The following is a 21,438-nucleotide window of genomic DNA, read 5'->3' as shown; positions in this document are numbered from 1 at the left end:
ACAGATGGAAGGCCTGTGGTGCTGCAGCCATGAACCTTCGGGTTTAAGAAGGCTAGAGAGTTAGTTAGTTAGTTAGTAGTCAAGCATGTGAAATATGTACAGTCAGCGGCAAATAAAATGGGGCTCTTAGATCCTGAAATACTACTTCTCTGCAAGGTTTTGTGTGTGTTGCCTAATTCCAGGGTGATGGTATAACTTACCTTTGGAAAATTGACATTAAAACCACTCACCACGGTAGCGTTAGGCAACACAAATAAGGTCTTGCAAGGAAGAGATTAATTCAGGAGCTTAGTGCCCCATTTTTTATTGCCGGTCACTGTACACACACACACACACACACACACACACACACACACACACACACACACACACACACACACATATATATATATATATATATATATATATATATATATATATATATATATATATATAATAAAACACCGTGCCAGGAAGGAATATTTAGCAGACTCGTGGGTAGGGCTTCACACATTCTCGATCTCGGCCATTTTGGAGGTGATGTGATTAGCACCACGCTCCTGCCGCCTTTATCCCAAAGGGTTGCCCACGGTTACCTATTTATTTGAGGCTGGGTGAGCCCCAGAGGCGCTTTATGTGGGGACAAGACTGGAAAAGTCCAGACCTTAGACCACCAACCCAGAGAATCGAACTCGGGTGTTCCGCGTGGAAGTCAGACGCCCTACTGACTACATCACCGTGGCTCTAAATATGTGAGTGTATTAAAATATGCAGCAATATTTTTTCGTACTCTTCAAACGTATTTTTATGGCTGTGCGAGTTTTTGAGGTTCGAGTGAATTACTTGGAAATTTCGTAAGGGTCACTACCTGAACGGATCACCTGTAGACATTGTTCTCAGAAACAGTAATCATCCTTGCAAAATATGGCAGAAAAGAACAACAATGTACACATGTAGTCCTGATTACTGTTATGCAACTTTCATGGCAAATCATATAATCATAAAAGAAATTGAGAATTTCGGAAAAAATCATATTTGTCACAAATCATTCATGTATATTGATCCTAACAGTGTAATTCGTCGACAGTTGTTAATTTTACGTGCCTACAAAAAACTGAAAAAGCACGTAATTACATTAAAAAACAGGCCCCTATTGAAAATACATCAACGGCACTTCACTTCCAGGATATAAGAGTTTCAACCAAAAGGTAATACTCATTCTGCAGGTTCTGATAAGGTCAACATAGTGTTTTTGCACAAAATGACTTGCTTTGAGTTTTCAGCAAAATGAATGCCTAGCAGTTGAAGTAGGTTTCCATCAAGGTTTTCACAGGATTGATGTCTGGTTATGAGGAGTTCCTGAATGTTCTGGAATGACCAGTGGCGTACGCCTTCGAAGAAGGCGATAATTGTACAAAGCTGTGTTCCTTGGGGAAGGGGGGGGGGGTGGGAGGGGAATACAGTATAAATATTTCGTAAGTACCATTTCTTAGATTTAAAAGTTGTTCAAAGACAAAAATGATAATCGGGATTCAGTGTAAGACGAGTTTTCATTTATCATCTTGCATTTCCCAAGTTCTTCACTGCTTTATTTGAGAACTGTAATTTTTCTCAAAATTTGGGGAGAGGCTGCAGCCCCATCAACTCCTCCCTGACTACGCCAGTGGGTCCGTGTAATAAATGCCTTTGGCACGCGGGTATAGATATCGCGGATAGAATGTTTTTTCGGTAGAATCACACACACGTATATATACAGGGTGTATCAGAAGTGATAGTGCAAATGGAAACGGTGAAAAATACACGATAGTAGAAGCAAAATGGGCTCACTAAACATGAGGTCTTAAACGACCATTTTGCGAGGTAGTAGTGAATGTATGGTTACGATCCTTCACTGACTTGTTTGTACACATCGTACGCTTGACACTTTACAAGTGACGTGCCTGTTACGTCTTCCGTGCTGTACGCGACGTATGGTTTGTTTACAACGCCCCATTTCGGCAGTGTTCAGTTTTAAACAAAGAAACCTCGGAGTGAGACTTGTTTGCTTCTACACGTGTACATTTCAACGTTTCCTTTTGAAATATCACTTCTGATACACCCTGTATATATATGGTCGTTAGACTTACTTAAACTTACTGAAGGTTATCGGTTCGTATGTGCTGCTCTGTTAGTGTCCCTTCATCAATTTCATCCTCAGCGTCACCATTATCCAAAAGTGGCAGAGAATTGACGTTAAATAAGAAAATACAAACAACATATATAATGAGTTGCTGATGTTTTTCCTCACCTGAATCCGCCAACCGGCGGGCGTATACAAACTCCTCCCACGGCGTACTTTTTTAAAATTTAAACCGTGTATGTTGTTTTCCACATGGATGTGTTTGTGTCTCGTACCTCCTGTGTTTTGACCGGAACCCTAAAAATACCCTAACCTTGCAGTCTGTGTTTATTTCACAATCCGAAGCACTGTGTGCTGGCTAATGTCTTCTGCGGTGTCGTTAAAGTGACGTCACAGCGATTCTTTCTCAAGAAGAACCTAAAAATAGCCGCGCATTGACAGAGCTTCCGAGTGTGTAGCTTGAATGAGAGTCTTGGGCTTCCGAAGGCAATAATAGGCCAGTGGGCTTTGCTGTGTGGCCTCTGTGTGTCCTGTGGACTGATTGCGCTGTCTGTTGGGGCGGAATGAGAGTCGTTTGACAATCGAGTTGGAAAGAAGAGAACGGCGTTCTTTCATGTATTCAGACGAGCAAAACAGTTCTTGACTTCTATGAATATCTTGATTCGTCTTCCATTGTTCAGCGCTGGAAAAAACAGTCATTATAATCTTGGAGTGCGTGTCAACATCACATCATAGAGCAAGACATATTCGCTAGTGATCCATGCCACCACAAAGTATTGTTCGCGTGATATGTCAGTCACTCTCTGTTGTCATATGTCTTTCATTAAAGAGAAGTACTAAAATAAGCATTCGTTGTGTGAATGGTAGCTGTTTTAACGGTGGTGACTGGTGGGCAATGTACAATCACAGCAATTTAATAAAACTTATTAACGCTCATGCTGTTTAATAACATTTAATATTCTGAATTTATTCTTATATTTCATTGTTGCTGATGATAGGGTCTCTTTTAAGTGTAGAGCCGATTCAAGGTCAAGTATCTAGCCCCTAACCTTTGTTAAATTTCTTCTAAAAATCTCTTTATGCACAGCAACCTGTCACGTTTCCCGCGCGAGTGATCGCTCGACAGTTTCTGTGCCAATGAGAAACGAGGAAACAGTCATCTGGATTCTGCATAGGCAGACGCTGTTGCCACGTTGCGGTATAACTCCCACGTGTATTATTCGTGTCTGGAAGAAGCTTGCTTTGTAAGCCCGGAGCTGATTAGTGTGGTGCAGGGGTGTCCACCCCCCCCCCAAAGGTAGAACATCCCCCCGTTTATGCCGAATTAATTACTCAAATTATTTTTGTCAGACAAAATTTGCGGAAAAATATAATACCAGAGGTGCAACCATTTTTGTCGGGGGGGGGGCAAGTACCAAGATAAACGTAACAATAATAATAATACCATTAATTATGGCTTTATTATTATTACTACTACTACTACTACTACCCGTAGTAGTACTAGTAGTATCAAAGACGTTATTATCCTCATAAATTACTCAAAAAGGGGGTAGAAGTCTATGCTAAATCATTTATTTGGAACAAACTATTTGAAATATTTTTTCAACACTGTCAAGTTCACATTAGCTAATAATGGAAATCAAGCACACAAACTGTGTTTTTGAATGGCAGAAAATGAATGATAAATGCATTCCGAAGATACATGTGTAACTTTCATGCACAACGTATGTTTTACACATATGCAACATGGAGCGACATAAAATAGTAAATACATATGCAACAAGCTAACACTAAATTGTGTAGGCGTTCAAAGCTTATTCAACACAAATATATAACACATATTATTTAAATATATTACATTACACAAAGAAGCAGAATGCGAGCGAAGCGAGCAAGAAAATTTTAGATCCAATTTTTGCAATTGAAAACAATATTGATTTAATAGGGCGCAAATAAATTCATTGGACGCCATGGCATTCTCTCTTTTACAACTTTTTTTTTAGATTATTCGGCGCCCATGGCCCACTCCCGCCGCCCCTAGCTACAGCTCTGAACTTGACGAAAACGAGGAAAGCAGATAATGCGAGGAAGCAAGCAAGAAAATTTTACAAAATGTACTTTTATTTGCATAAAATTTGCCCCCTGCAGGTGCCCTAGGCCGTCAATGTTTGTCCCCCCTTGCTACCCTAGAATTGAATTCTGTCGAAGATTGGGGGGGGTGGGCAATGACCCCCTGCCCCCTGTGGTTGCGTCACTGTATAATGCAGACAAATTTAAGCAATGTATGTTTACTTTAGGCTCACTGCCATCGTTATTCAACCTTATTCTGCACAGTTTGTCTGCTCGACTAACCTTGTATTAATGCGAATAAAACCGATTCTGAAGGGTGGTGTTTCATTTCAATCCTATCGCCGCGATCACACACAGGTAGTTAGAAAAACTAAACATAATAACCAAAACTAAAAATCATAATAAAAACAAGTAAATCAAACGATACGATCCCCCTCCATTTTTGTGCGAAGATATATAGAATTGGTATAAAATTTTGTCCCCCAAAAAATTTCCATGACGCTGGTGCGTCATGAAACCCCGCTATGGGCACCCCTGGTGTGGTGTTGAATTTGTACATTCCGTGTATGTAATGTGCAAACTGACCTCGGCTTCTCCCAACATGGGATTCTCTATGTCTACAGCGGCAACGCCTCATGGTTTCTGCTACAAATGCCACGGGAAACGTGCCTCCATTGGATATCGAACCCGTAACTCCTCGATTAAAAGGTGATGAGTGATGACGCTACTGCATTAGGGAAGCCCCAAACTCTCCTCTGGACACAGTGTCCTCACTGCAGTGTTTCCAGTAACATAGTACTGGTTCTAATCACATCCATCTATCTGTATTCTGCCTATTGTACATATACACAACGGAATGAATAATTTTGTATTAAATTGAATTTGATATGCTTAATTCTAAAAAAAATGTCGCTATAGAATTTCATGAAACCACCACACCGACGAAAGTTTAATTTTTTCAATCAGTTAAAACAGAAAAATGCTGAAGTCTCACAGAATTTAAGTAAACAACCGCATTTTGTGGCCACCTAAAACGATATAACGTAATCATTACTTCGCGGTAAGACATTTTAATAACTGAATTATGGATGCAGTAAAACATTAAGCTTCTGTACCATTTTTTTAAAAAACTAACCCCAAATATTGCTCCGTCACATACAATTATACCACACAGTTGATAAAAACAGTAGCCTTTTAACAGTAAGCGGAAGTTAATCAAGGAGAAAGAAATAAGCATTTGCAGTTTGAAATCGAGTCAATTCTTGAAGCCTCCAATCTTATCAATCTACCTTAGTACCTATCGCTAACTTTCTTATTTACACTCTACGCTGTTTGTAGGCTCACTAGCTATAGTCCAGCAGTTAACTGTAGATTTTCGAAAATAATTTGATTTTTACTAAAATTACAAGTTACTGATTTATTAACAAGATCTGAAGAAGGAGAACGTAGCCTTCAGCCGCCTATTGGAAAGTAACAAATAATACGAATGTCTATTTTTTACATCACCGGCCTGCATTGGTTTGGATGACTAGCAGATGACTGTTGTTCCTGAATAATTTCAGCATGCTGATTCCAAAAATGAAATCCTTTTTAACCCATCACGTCTATAATTTACAGAAAATAGCAACATATTAACTGGTTTAATTTCATAATACTCATTTCCTCAGTAGATGGCTCTGTTCAGGTGGTGGTAAAATATTGGTTTTCTACAATACAAAAACTATAAATGTACATAGAATACTAAAACTTTAATCCACCTTCTATCTTCAACAAGACATATTGACATGAAAATTGTAAACTTTGATTACATAAGTACCATTTTCGAAATCCCTCAATTTTCCATCACAAAATGTTCAAAACTCAATGTTATAATGTGGTGGGTTGACTGAACTAAATGACGTGGAGAAAAATCATGTTGAAGGGAAAAATCCTGACGTGATGGGAAGAAATTTATGTCATATCCGTCATCAGCATTCAAAATATTTCCAGAATCACCTATTGATTTGAAATCATCCGAATTTTTTCCCCAAAATGCAGGGCTGTGATAATCGAAACATGAATTTCCAGCTGTAATAAGGATTCGGTAGCGGTACTATTTAAAGCGATGTTCGTTTCCTGAGTATGTTGCATGTTTGATTTAAAATGTTCAAGTGACTCAGACTATTTTTACCTGTCATGACATGAGAAAGCAAGCCCCTTATTAATGATGATATTAAGGACAAGATTAAAGAAAACAAACTTTCTGAATGAAAACGCATGGTGAGGGTCACACACTGCTCACAAAATTAAAATCTAAAATATCTGAGGAACCAAATATCCATCCCTATTTTGTAATAATTTCCAGGATTTGCTGCGTAAAATCGAGGTTGTCAATTGAGGATCCTTACAATCTAATATCATGACAATGTGGCGACGTAATACCAGAACTCTCTTTCGAAGAAATCTTTAAAGATACAAAACACAGGCTAACACATTTTGTTACAAAGTTTATGATAATAACAATTAAGTCGTTTTTTGACCTCATTATTGAATATTTTGAAAATATTATTATTCCACTTTTACAACAATGCCAGAATTATCCAGAAGTTCCCTGCATATTACATATACATGTTCATGCAACCTAACACGCAAGTCTTCAACGGGATAAATATTGGTGGGAGCGAACCCAGGCTGAGAGATGTGTATTGGTTGTAATTCTAATTACTTTTCAAAGTCAAGTGTTTTGCATAACTATTGCTATAAACGTGCTCATACTATTAATTATTTTGCAATTAAATGTAAATTATTTTTATGTATCTAGCTATTTTTCTCGAGATATAAGGTGAATGGAGAGAGATTGGCTCTGGCCTCTCTGTAGAAATTGTTATGGAAAAGTTTCCAATGCAGTGTTGCGAATCAAATTTGCTTCACCTCTGAGCTAGTGTCACAGCAAGCCGTATAAATCTCATTGTTTACCACTAATGGAGCAGAGTCATTTATATACGTATATTGACTGAGACCGGGAGAAACACCACAATTTTAACGTGCTAATTTTACAGAACTAGAAAGAACTGGAAAATAATTCATGATCTCTAGAAACTGCTGACACGTACCTGAAATCCAGGAGCCATTGAAGCGTGGAACGTTACACTCCTCGGTGGTGATGTTCTTCAGCAAGAACTTTTGACCTTTGACCCTAGGCCCCTCGTCCGGCGGGGAGAGGAGGGCTATGGAGAAGACTATGAGGCCTAGGACTACTAGGATGACTAGAAGAGCTATGAGGATTCCCCGCCAGTTGCGTTGATTCGGCGTGGAGACCACCAGCTCCTGAAGGGAAAGAGAATCGTTGCTTTAATATCGTTTCTACTAAGTTAAAATCAACCCAATATTTAAAAATGGACGTGAAAACCTGGTACAAAATTACCGACCAATTTCATTATTACCTGTACTTAGAAAAATTCTAGAAAAATTATAAAAACGTCGCCTTCTACAGTTCCGTAGTAAACCTAATGTACTATCAAAAGAAAAGAGCCGCGGTAGCTCAGTCGTTTGTCGAACTCCGTGGCGGAGTGGTTAGCACAGCGCGCTGCAATGCTACGGGCCCCGGGTTCGAATCCTGGTTTGGACTTGGATGTTTCTGTTTGTCTAGATGATAATACTGAGAATATAGAGAAGATTGACACATGTGAAAATTTGAGAAAAACCGTGAAAAACGAGGGCACCGCTTACGGGTATTCCTTTTTTTTTAAAGAAAAAAATGTCGTTATGGCGTCTGACTACCATGCGAGATCCCCGGCGGGGGAGACCCAGGATTTTTTCCACCTGTTCAAGCAGCTCCGGCGCCCACCCAGCGTCGTGTAAAGTGGGTACCTGGAGGAAACTCTGGGGGGTAAAGGCGGTCAGTTGCGTGGTGCTTCGGGCATGATCAAGAAAGTATGAGGCTCTAACTCCACACTCCCTATACGCCTTTATGGTGTGGTGCAATGTACAGTGGAGCACTTTACTGTTTTTTTTACTATCAAAATAACAAGATGGATTTATTGAAACCAAAAGCACAGCAAGTGCAACACATACGTTAATCAAATCAATATGAACGATAAAAAATTAGTTCTGAGAATATTTTACAACTTGACAAAGGCTTTTGATTTGGTAAACCGTAAAATATTAATTTTTATAATGGAAAGCAATAGAGTAACACGCTTGAAACAACAACAACAAACAGAATGCAATGTGTTGAAATTAGCCACGAAAGAGAAGGAAACGTAAGAAAATACAAATCCACGATAAAGACATTGAAATATAGATTTCCCCAAAATCAATATTAGGCCCGCGACTTTATCTTTTGTAAATAAATTATTTAAAATTAAATATTCAGAATACCGAGATTTTGTTGCATGCTGATGATAATAGCACGATAGTAAAGGGAAATGATGTGAACAAGTTTTTAGCCAACATTGAAAAGAAACAATGAAAAAAATGAAAACTTGGTTAAACATTTTCAGCTCCTAAAAAATTGTTTCGCTAACTTTACTGGAAGATGACTATTTTTTTGTATCTTTAGTTTTACTGTCTTGTTTGGTGTGGAAAAAAAGGTAATTTGTTTTCTGTTTTGAGCCAATTTGTTATGAATTGATTTGTAAAATATATATTGATTTTAAATTCATATAGAAAATAACGTGGAGACTGAAAAATTAATGCATTTCATGAATCAACAGTCCGACTTGGAAGAGAGTTATAGTGCTGTTGGAGTGGAGGAACATTTCACTTCTGGCGGAGAGCATGCCCTTTTGGATGACGATACTACATTCTTTCCTGAATGTATAAGGGCACAGACCCCAAGTTTTAGAGGCTCCCGTTCTCCTGTAATTGCGGCATCAAAATGGTGGTCATGAAAATATTATTCGTGAACTTTGTTACTTTATTACAGTTATTTGTCTCCCCGATGGCGCAGTGCCCTGTGGAGGCACATAGTGGTTCGGTTCCACTTTAAGATGTAGGTCCAGTCCCGATTAGCCTTATTGTGCATAAAGTGGACTTAAAACACAAACTCAATCAATTACAGTTATTTATGTTTCATGACATCTTATTTTCACTCAAGTTGCAGTTTTGAACTCTACTATTAAAGAAGAAATTTAAAAGATCTACTTTATCATGTAACATTAACAATGGTTGCTAACATGGTCACCAAAATCTAAGAAACAAGCTTTTCAGTTAAATTATCAAGTTTGGAATGAAAACCAATGTTTTGGATGTTCCAGAATTCCAGATATAGTGTTAGGCTATTTTATAAAATAATGGTAGTTGTCTTTTCGATAATCTACATGTATCTGTATACAAAGTGATTCAAAAGTCCGACATAATAAGACAATTCCGTTATAGCAAAAAAAAAAAAAAAAAAAAAAAAAGGAAAGATGGGAGAAAGTTGTTGGAAATATACGATTTTCAATCTAACGTGCTTGAATTTTCACCATAGAATGCACCCTTGACGCTGCACGAGCCTCAGTGAGAACGGAAATTGCCTTGTTGCCACAAGGACGAAGCACATAATGAAGTAACAAAGTTCACGAGTAATATTTTCGTCATGACCGCCATTCTGATGACATCATTACAGACGAACGGGGACTTAAAAACTTGGGGGGGGGGGAGTTTTACATTCAGGGCAGAATGTAGTATCATCACTAGGGAATGGATTATGAGGTGCAGCACCTTTCCAAATATATAGCTAGGTTCACACCGATCGTTTCAGATATGTGTTTTAAGACATGAAATCAAGTATAATGAACACACCACACTTTGTTGAACCTTTTTGTGAGATTAGCACATTTATTCCATTTTCACTCCTTCGTTGATGCTTCAGCACCTTTTCCCTTCCTTTTCTATCATGTTTTGGTAAAAAATTGGACAGAAAAATAAATGATTTTCACTTTTCTTGAGAAGCTACATAAAATCCATAGTTTAATTTTGTAGAGCAGAACCAGAGCTTTGAAATTGTATAATATAATCATTGCAGCCCCAATAGTTCCCAAGATAATATAGCAAAATACGCGAGAGAAAACACAAACTTCAACAAAACCTATTTGGAAGAAACACAGTTCTCTACGCGGTCCGCGCGCATTATATACAGAAGGGGCAAAAAAAGAGATCAATGAATAAAGGCATTTTATCAGCATCTTTTTTGCATCTTCTTGAAAAGATTTTCAGAACTTGATTTCCCTTTCCCGACCATAATTTTGCACCTTAAAATCCTTTCCCTATCATCACCCCAAAAAGTATACTCTCCGCCAGAACGAGATATTCTTTTTGGTTTTCCGACCCCACTATTGTGGCGATACTCTTCACCTAAGCTTGTGTGAGAATGTACTACAGGAACGAGAGGAAATAAGCAGGACGTTGTGGAAAGATAGGAGAAATACAGCAATTCATTTTGAAAGCTTAACTCAGCTGTAGTTACTGCTCCTATAAAAGTAACAGCAGGTTACTATTACCGCTACTTTCTGCTAAATATTTATTTACATTTTAGCATGGACTTAACTTCTTTTCTCTTTTTTGAATGATTAATTAAACGGGCTTTATTGTTGCAGTTGACACCGACGTCAGAAAAATACCGAGAAAAGTGCTGACGCATACTCGCAAAGTTCTGGACGAAGCGACGGTGGATATTGAAGTTTTTATTGCATGTCCAAAGAGAGAGTAGAAAGATAACTCTTGCGTTTATTACTTTTGTGAGTGTCGATAAAACACTGGTGTGGCAAAACTATGAAACGTGCTATTAGCTTTATTGTGTTTGAGATGAACAAGTCTTGCAGAAAGGAGATGAAAAGAAAGGAATTGGGAGGAACGTTTCAGCTGTAAAATAACAACCATTTCAAATAAAGCTGTTTGCTTAATATAGGCGGCTCCAAGCAGTTAGACAATTACATTTTCTGTTTTGGACGGATGTCAACCGATGCCGAATCAGGTGCCAACATGGAATTATGCTAAATTTTAAACTCCAAGTAAACAACCACATTTGTAATATGTAAGATCAGTCATACTATTCATATATTTTGAAAAAATCGCAAATATCTCAATAGAGATCTTAGTAGATATTTCTACTTTTCCTTTATTCGTTCAGTACTTGGGTGTGGTGCTAGTGTGGTGCTAGTGGTGGTAACTTAACTCATCTGAAACAATTCAAAACAATTGTTGAAGAACTATCCACATGCACCTAGAAGAAAATATTTCCCTTGCAATTGCACAAGACTTGAATATATCAACAGTCACTTCAAGAATACCCTAATTCTACTTGAATAAAGCATTCCATAGTATATATAAGAAATTGTTTCCGTTATGTACAATGCTTATGCTCCGTTGAGATGTTTATACCCGAAGCCCAGCTAGTTCTTTCATGGAGACCCAGTAATCCCTAAACCAAACAAAAGCATATTTGGCCAGAAATCGATTTCCTATCTTGCAGAGGTAACATTATTCACTCTCGACGAAGATCAAACTCAGAACCAGAAAAGCTTGGTTCATTGGATTCCTACGATGCCTACTCACGGGTGACATTGTTCCAACTCTCTCTCTCTCTCTCTCTTTGCATATACAGGGTGCACCATTTACGTTGATAAGTCAAAATATCTCACAAACGAAACGTGTGCGATAAAAATGTTTCAAATAAAAATTAACTAACTTTGGGAGAAAATGCCATTATGTATGTTGTAGTAGCCGGCCATTTTTAAGGTCACCTGAAGGTCACTCAATTGTTTTAAAGGAAACCTATTTGTTTGTTCAATATCTTTATGACTCTTACAAAAATAAACAATATTTTTGAAACCATTTTTCCACTACCTCTTTTTTATCTGTATACATTTATAGTTATCTTGTATAGTGCTACATTAGGTTTTATACTCTGATCGGCAATTAAAATATTATTACAAATTAATGCAACACAATATTAACAAAAAAAGAGAGACTTTTTCTTACAAAAAATATCTTTACCGAGAGTTCACTATTTCAGAGTTGATCTAAATTGACATTTTACAAGATTGCTAATTACATGAGCCATTCGTTTCATTAGCAATAAAGTTAACTCTTATTTTGCAGCCGATATTTCAATTAACGTTTGTTTCGATCTTTGAACATATAAACTTCCGAAAACACAGTCGATCTTCATGTGAAAAAAAGAATGATGCAATAAGAAGCTTTGGAACAGTGCAGATTTCCCTTCCTACAATGTCATAGACGAAAACATCCACCCACCCCCTTCTCCTCTCTCCCAGTAACTGATATTTTTTAAAGTATATCATTCCTTTAGCAACTCGATAGATCTCATTATATGAAGTTCTGTAGAAGTTTTGAAAAATTCAAAAAACAAAAAAATGATGCTCTCTTAAACCTTAGTTACAGAAGTTCATGAATTAAGAAGAAATGTAAAAATAAACGTACTGAACATTGGGGCTATGTAAAGAATGTGTTTCGAACCTCGGTTATATCAAAGTTCATAGGAAGTCAGTTGTGGTGTTGGTGAAGTGACAAGTGTCGTGTGTGCGTTCGAAGAAAACACATTCCATGCTATTTTTCCAGCTCTTCGCACGGATATAGCAAGCAAGTAAATTGAATTCATTTACCTTTAGTTAGAGTCTAGAGGGTTCTTGTTGGGAACCCTGATGGTAAGAGACCTGTAAGAAGGCCAAGACGAGGATGGAGGAATAACGTAGGAAATCGTTAAGGATAGAAAAGATTGGATTTATCTCGTCCAGGATAGAGACAGATGGAAGACTTGTGTTGCTGCAGCCATAAACGTTCGGGTTTGAGATGGCTAGAGAGTTAGATAGTTTATTCATTTATCATGTTTGTCAATACTGTTAGGTAATTTTTAATTTTAGTTATGGTACGCTTACACGGTGAAGCAGGAAAAAAAGTCAAGACGGTTTGGGCCCATGAATCGCATCACGCCGCTTATGCCCATAAGTGAAATTTGGATAATATTTCTTAGTATTCTGTTTATTGCTCGATATCACATCATATCTTGTCAGCCAATGGTAGTCCGCTACTCTAAATTGATTTCCCTTCATGCCATCACCCTGGATCCCAGTGAAGGAGTTACATTTTCCTCTCTCCCTTTCGCTGAAAATAGCACCCACGGAGATACCTCTGCCTTGCACCATACCCCGATAACGCCTCCCTCGGCAACCACAATTTTTCAAACTGTTATTAACCGAAAAGTGACGGAACAAGCTTGCATGCGGCAGGCGGGAATAATAACCGCCTCGCTCGCAATCCACCCTGTCAATGCCTGGGGCAGGAGGCACAAGATAATGATAGCTACGCGTCACGGTTTAATCCCGATATGTATCTTCGTGTGAAGGAATGCTTCCCTCGCAGCTCGCGTGCGGAAGCTTATTTTATGGAGATTGATTAGAAAAATCGCGCAAAGGATTCTTCTATTACGTGATCTGTTTCACTAAGAGAGCTTCCGCCAATCTGTTAGAAAAATTCTGCTATCTCATCCGTTATAACATACCCGTGCCAATATGTTAATTATCTTTCCTCTGCAACTGCGAATGTGAAAAAAAATGCTAATTCATTATTTCGTTCATTCCGTGCCCTTTTGTATTTTCCTTTGTGTAGTCGACAGTATTGCATGTTATGACTAGACCTCGGATTTTTATTTTCTAAAAAGTTTGCTTTTAGGTTTCTAAAATAGGATATATAAATCCTAAAATAGGTTCTAAAAAACCTAAAATTGGTCCTAAAAAATTCTAAAATAGGTCCTAAATATCTTAAGTTCGAAAAATCCTGAAGTAGGTTCAAGAAAACTTAAAATGGTTCAAAATTCCTGAAAAATGGTATAGTCACCGGCAATGAAAATTGGACAACTATATCCTGATATACGCACTATCTTGCATAACGTTATGTGTGTTGCATAACCCTACGGCGATGGCAGAACTTAGCACTGGAAATTTGCTACTAAGATCCACTCTTCGCCATATAGTTAGGAAACAATCTTTTTACATGTTATCCATAGTCAACTCTGCAATTTTGTCTGCCAGGAACATCTTATATGCTGAAAATAAACTTTCAACAAAAACATAGTCCGTGGTGCAATCTTCAGTGCTGAAATGTTAGTTTGGAAGGCTTGAATGTCACAAAGCACCGAAGTGACGCGAAGGTGAGCAAGACCACACAGATCAGAAGTTTGCTCTTTGGACTGTGCAGGTAACAGTGGCACCAGACATTTTGCTTTGTTTAGAGCTTTGAAAAATCACCATGTACTTGGAGGAAAGGAAATCGACAAAGAGTACCGCATTCGTCATTGCATTTTTCGTGATCTAACAAAGCAAGTACCTCTGTGTGACATAAAAATCCTGTAAAACCATTAAGAATATATAAAAACCTAAAAAAGGCTTGATTTAGGCGCATAAACCTAAAATAGGTTCTAACAAGCAAAATAGGTTTTTTTTAGGCCCTATAAAACTTCATCAGTTGTTGCGTTTCTTAACGAAACGCTGACATAACTTATTACTTATTACATACCTTTAAAGGGGGAAAAATAGTTTACAAACCTAAAGTCCGAAGTCTAATTATGACTTATCCTTGTAACTATTCTCTCATTTCAAGAATGTGTGTGCACATCGCGCTACAACGTCAGGGGTCCCAGGTTGGAATCCTAGCCTCGGCATGGATGCTTGTGAGTGTCCATTCATCAATTTCATCATAGTATCACTCATCCCAATGTTCTAAAATTAGCTAAAAGTGGCAAAAAAAGCAAAGTAAAATAAGGCAAATTAATTGTTCAAGAATGTGTGTCTCCATTAGGGCTGAGTCGTATGGTTTAAGTCCTGATTGAAACGCCAGTTCGGTATCTTTGACATAGCTCGAGAGAAAGCCGACCGGACACTTATCTGATTTCGAGCCAGCACCTGTTTTTCTGAGAAGCGCTGTTCTTACTTTTATCTGCAGTGTTTCAACATCCAACACTCATAAGGTCCCCACATTTTATTAAAAAGAAATACCACAACACAATGACACAAGCTAGCAAAGATAACCGCAACCTCACGTTATGAAATCTCTAAGGAAACTGAATTGGCAACATTTCTTTTACTCCACGTGGACTTGACAAGAGCTGTGAATTCCTAAAACGGGTGCTATTAGTGGGAAAGTTTTGAGGGGTGGGTTTAGTAGGCTCCACGTGTACTTGTGGTTGTCAGAGGGAAACTTATCTTTCGGAACTTTCTTCGAAGTAAAGTGACGTTGCAATGAGGACTGGGACTTTACCAATGCCAATGTATTAATATCGAAAAAAAACGGTTGGATTTTATTTACCGATACCATCCGGTACTTTTCTGGCATTTTAGTCACAGGGTCCTCAAAAATGCCACACGACACTTTCTGGGAATCCAATTACCCTTGAAGTTATGCATCATTCGAAGATTCCATTGAATTTGTAGTAATTTCACGTCAAAACTGTATTTTGTGATTACATAACAGATATTTTGGTATTTGCTGTAAATTTTATAATATTTTAAAGGGGAAACTCTCATAAATTGATGCTTCTAACTACAGTAGAATACTCACCCACTAATATGAATCAATATTTTGAAAAACTTTTAATTGTTACAATTCTCAAGCATCGATGTTGTTGTCGGTGTCGATGACTTTTTTTATGTTCACTGCATCTGAGTGTTTTTGAGTGCTTGGAGCTACACGCCAACCTTGTCACCATTCGTACTAGTTAATGGTTAGTTCTTTTTAGACTAGTAATTTGTAAATCTAAAATGCAGACTAATGTGCCTGTCTGTCCGTGTCAACTATCAGTATCTAACAAACTATTGACTCTATATAGACAAATTGAAGTTACCAATGAAACCTTCTACCACTGAGGAGTATCCACTTCATGTTAGTTACGGAAGGTGAAGGTACAAGTCAGGAAATCTTATTCGTATGTATATCCATCCCTTTAACATTCAATATCTGACAAAATGTACGAAAGGGATCAAATTTATTGATGATCATGTTAGCAAAGAACTAATTCATGTGGACACAAATGATTCTTCCTTCCTGTTCTATCATTGGACTGAAGAGTCAATTTCACTCAATCACGTAGAGCTGAACTTCTCTCTCTCTTCCCCCCCGCCCCCGTATGACTCCATTGCTCTCTGATACCGATTCCTTCCACAAAACAAAAATGAGCCTTCTCGATAATGTAGTGGTAAAGCTATCGTCTTGTAATCAATGGGTTCGGGATTTGACCTCAGGTGGAATACATCCCATAATGGTTCATATCCCCAGTTACAATTACCCTATCATTTATTCCTAAAAGGAAACCGTGTCAACGTTTGTCTCAAGACAGACTAATCAATGCTAGAAATGCAGTTTAAAGTGGAGGCTGAATCACTATAATTATACGAGGCGTGTTCAAAAAGAGACCGAACTTTTCCTGTTCTTGCTTTATTGCTCATGATACACACTTTCAACCACTATCCCCTTCAAAGTACCCCCCAGCATCAATACACCGTTGCCATATTTTCTTAAAATTTTGGAACGCCTGCTAGAACGCACTTTCTTCGATGGCGCGTAGTATTCTCGTCTCGATTCTGTTTCTGGTCATGTGTCAACAAACGCGGCTCGAATTTTGCACTGACGCAATGCGTGTCAAACTTTTCAGTCACGATTTTATGGCAGATTGATTGATTGATTTAGTTTATTTTACTTCGCGTTTTGTGCCTCTTGGCTAATTAGCGAAGATGGGGATGAGTGATGAAATGATGAAATTAATGAATGGACATTCGAAAACAACGGTATGGTAGGGTATTGTAGCTTACGCCTGTTCTTCCCTCTCCTGAAATGTGTCCGGTCAATCATGTAACAATAACAATCATCGTGATGATTTGTAGGTTCCCTCCACACTCGCGGAATCGCAAAAGGCATGCCTTTCCTGCTACCACGCAACCAATGTTCCAGCATCGACCTGCAGTTACCACACGAAACGTGTGGAGCCCATGGTTTGTCCAGATCACCAACAGCCATTCCAAAGTACGCTTTATAGGCTTCACAAAATTCTGTCCCTGGCACAATGACATGTTTAACTTGCTTTGGTCCAATACAGTATCCACATATATAACAGAACAGTCTGCATGTAATTTGCACTTCCGGCCCGCTGACATGCTGTTCCATAACAAAGCAAATAAACTTAAGCGGATTAACGTATACCACCCAGACTGAAGTAATAGACATGGTGGCGAAAAAAACAACCTTGAAACACACAACTACAAGGCCAAAGTAGGAATTCAGGTGGACGGTTGTACTCTTCAAATTTACGCACCGATAAAAACACACAAAAAGAACTAGATAAACCACACAGACGAGGTAGGCATGAAGGAGGAGTTTCGAACCTTTACATGAGCTAAATCAACAGCAACTGTGCTTCCATCTAGCGACTGTAAGAGTAAATACACCCATATTGCTGTAGCTAAGCCAGCAGTGTGAGAGAACAAAACATGTTAAGGTGAGGAGGAACAATTTCCCCTAGGTCTTTCTCGCTGGGGCAGCTGCTGATCACTGTTGCCAACTTTGCTCTTTTGGAGCCAGATCTGGCTCTTTCGTGCACTCGTTTGACTGTGAACTGTGGCACCCGCCCTCTGCCCCACTATGATGCCACCACTGGCTCCGGCCCATAAATACCAACTTTTGCCATGAGTGTACATTTTGCACGTGACGTGATATTCGTATAGCTATAGGCTGCGTCACCCACCTCTTCTTTCCTCCCCATGTATTTTTATATATAGCACTGTGGCTAAGATGAAGATGACAATTTTGTTATCCGGGAACCCTTTATTTTCGATTTCATATTAACATCACTGGATTATTGAGATGGGTGATGCCGCCAAATCCAGGCGGTGAAAACTAAGAATAAATTGCCATCACTTTAAAGCTAACGGTAATAGCAGAACCCCCACCCCTCTGACAACTAAAATTACCCTAGTAGGCACTTTATGCAGCCTTCGTTAATCCTCTTTAGCTATATTAATGGTGAAATTTAGCTCATCAGGTTTGGCAACACTGCCAGGATGGCCGTAGGAGGCAAGGAGAAATGCACTAGGCTTATGGGACCATTATTTTATTCGTTCTCTCGGGAATATCAAACATCCGATGACGTAGAAAAGTACATGGACGGAAAAGGACACGTTGGACTATGTCATAGCAGTAGGAAAAGTCGAAACTCCCATTTGATGAGCCGTAACTTGAAGTTGAAGTTGATGTCCCATAAGGAATACATGGGATTCGGTAAATACTAATTCATCATATTTTTCAAAAATCGTATAAGGCTTAATAATCAACTTAGGAAACAGCTTCCACTTGCCACATGGGGGGAAATTCATACTCTTCATTTCTGGCGGAGATCTTTTTAGTACCATTGCTCATTCCGACGATATTGGAATAAATGCATGCCTGGTGCGTAATTGTCCCTCTTCGCCTTAAGATCTTTCAAAATGTTGATATTTCGAAAAAAAAAATGTAGCCGGATTTGTGTTTAGTGGGTCGAAATCTATAAGAAATCATCACAAAACAATAATAAGCAAAATCTTGTTGACCAGTGATTGGAAGAAGGAAGTTAGTATGTTCTCTTATTTGAAGAGTTTAGATGGTAACGTTATGTGTGCACGGGATCTAATATTGTACAAATATTCAAATTAGTATTGTCTATTCTCCTAATCTGGCGTTTGTTGTGTCCGGGGGTTCCTTCATGGAGAACATTTATGTCGGTGAGTGAGTGAGTGAGTCAGTGGTGGGATTGGAGCTTTATATATTGGACTCGCGTACTATTGACGTTACCTTCGGCCACGTCTCGTACGCTCGCCGACGTGCTTCGCTTATTTGGAAAGTTTTGAACGTAAATTTACATGTGTACGGGTTCTAATATGGAATAAATATTCAAAATATTTTTCCCAATTCTTTTAATAATGAAGCGAGTAAGCAATAACAGTTTCAAGATAGTTAGATTTCTTGTATAAATGAATTCAATAGCGATACTAAATTGAAAAAGCAATATTTACTCTTCTTGTCATTTTGACATTTGTAAACGTAATTGAAAAATAATTGCTTTCCGTCATTTCCCATCAAATTTCTACCTCTCCTCTGTAATAAATTCTGATGCTCATGTTTTGAAATTCGAAAAGTCTAGCATAATTCCCTTACAGTAGTTTTCGGGGTGAAAATAAACTTTCTTTAAGTTCCCTAGCAACGTCCGTTTCCATGGACAACAACAAGCACGGCAAGCTTTAAAGAATTCCTTGTTATTTTACTCCCTAAAGATTTAGTTAAAACAAGCACGATGTAGATAATATTTTCGCGTTGAGTTTACCAATATATGCGTAAGTAATTGTGTCTGGGATGAAACTCCTTATGTAGATGTCACCCTTGTTTAAGGCACCTTTTTGAACCAGGTGTTGATTCATCTGTGTGTGATCTGTGACAAATATAATGTAGCTAGACAATTAAGAATTGAAGGAAACAATGTGTGCTGCAAAAAAATGCCCGTGGCAACGGTTGCTAAGGACGTGAAAAAACGGAATTTTCACCGTTAAGGAAGGGCCGATTGAGCGATTTCTTAATTTTCTCGACCTTTTGGGACGATTTCATGGGGGGTCGTAATCGGTCATTTTTCGCCTCCAGGGCTTCCTTCATTGAGAACATTTATGTCAGTGAGTCAGTCAGTGGTGGGATTGGGGCTATATATATATATATTGGATGATGAATGATGATTAGATAAAAATAATGATAAACAGATATTTTCGCATTGAGTATAACAATGTATACGATACGTAATTGCATCTGGACTGAATCTTCTTCTAATGTAGATGTCACTCTTGTTTGAGGCACCTTTTCAAAACCAGGAGTTGATTCATCTGTGTGTGATCTGTGAGAAATATAATGTATCTAGACAATTAAGAATTGAAGGAAACAATGTGTGCTGCAATATATGATCGTGGAAACGGTTGCTAAGGATGTGAAAAGGGCATTTTCACCCTTAGAAAAGGCCAAGTGAGGATTTTTTAATTATCTTGACCTTTTGGGACAATTTCATGGGGAGTTGTAATCGGGCGTTTTTTTGTGGTGGGATTGGGGTTTATAGATATTGGATGACACAGAAGACAATTAAAATTTCATGATACCCCACCAACGAGACTGAGTGACGTGTTAAAAAAATGCTAAGCTGTTGCACAGTCAGCGCCAGAGAAAGTGTGTGGGCACCGATCTATCGAAAGGTGGTTGGTACTGAAGGATTAATACGGGACACCTGACATCCCTGCATTAATATCCCAGCAGGAGCGACCCGCAATCTGCCGCTGGGAGTCCGTGGGAGTTCCCGGAGGATAACCGACGATCATTAATCTTCCTGCGGATGACACGGGATGCGAAACCCAAAGAGTTAAGGGCAAAGTCGCATTTTCTTCAGCGTAGCAACGCTCCTCCTCATTTCCGCCTTTCTCAAAGCCTTTCAGAGGATTCCGCTAATCAAAGTTCTGGGAGAAGCAGAATGTCCCGGCTGTCAGAAACAAAGAACTAAGTTGTCGCAAGATTCAGGACAGCTGTCGGTGCTCTTAACGTCCCACCATTGGCGGGTAATTCTATTCGCAACAATAAGAAGTGTAGCTATTGTGTGGAAAGTCATTTCACGACGTTCGGAAGAACAATTAGTCTAACTCTGGAGCTGATGGTGCCGTAAATTGTTACATCTCCACAAAATCACTTCTTATTCTATCTGGAGAGTATTCATTGTCGATACAAGGGATAATATTCTGTTACGAAGCAACGTCATATCTTAGGTCGCATTAGCATGCCTGTCTTGTAGAAAGATGATCAAACAATGGCAAAGCGTAATAAAATATTAGGTATTGGTGTTTTGTTTTTTAAATTTGCACAACCTTGACGATCATTCGACAAAAGTATTCGATTTAGTTTCGCTCGGGCTTGCTTATTTGAATGTCCATTCATCAATTCCATCATTTCATCACTCATTTCCATCTTCGCAATAGCCAAGAGGCACAAAACGCGAAGTAAAATAAACTAAATCAATCAATCGCTCCGCTTGTTCACATGTTCATTGGTTGATTGATTGAATTTTTGTTTTAAGTACAATTTATGCACAGTAAGGTTAATCGGGACTGAACCTACAGTTTAAAGTGGGATCCCAAACACTATGTGCCTCCACCGGGTATCAAACCCAGGACCCCTTGATTACAAGGCGACGACGCAACCTCTGCGCCATAGGTGTTCATTGAGGCATTTGAATAATTAGTTTTGTT

At 38.6% G+C, this 21,438-nt stretch overlaps 1 protein-coding gene across 2 annotated transcripts in view; it reads right to left on the bottom strand.

Annotated features, from left to right (window-relative positions):
- LOC145990855 (inactive dipeptidyl peptidase 10-like) overlaps nt 1–21,438 on the bottom strand; it is a 621,213-nt gene that overhangs the window by 360,074 nt on the left and 239,701 nt on the right. For both annotated transcript variants that reach the window (XM_083126291.1, XM_083126290.1), the window contains exon 2: nt 7,261–7,474. In XM_083126291.1, coding sequence (XP_082982417.1) covers nt 7,261–7,474 — 214 coding nt within the window. The remainder of the gene's footprint in view (nt 1–7,260; nt 7,475–21,438) is intronic.

The sequence above is a fragment of the Lepisma saccharinum genome, chromosome 8 (assembly GCF_977018435.1).
Source record: "Lepisma saccharinum chromosome 8, izLepSacc3.1, whole genome shotgun sequence".
NCBI lineage: Eukaryota > Metazoa > Arthropoda > Insecta > Zygentoma > Lepismatidae > Lepisma > Lepisma saccharinum.
The sequence above is the reverse complement of the archived record's forward strand: the minus strand, read 5'-3'. Positions and strand labels throughout refer to the sequence as shown.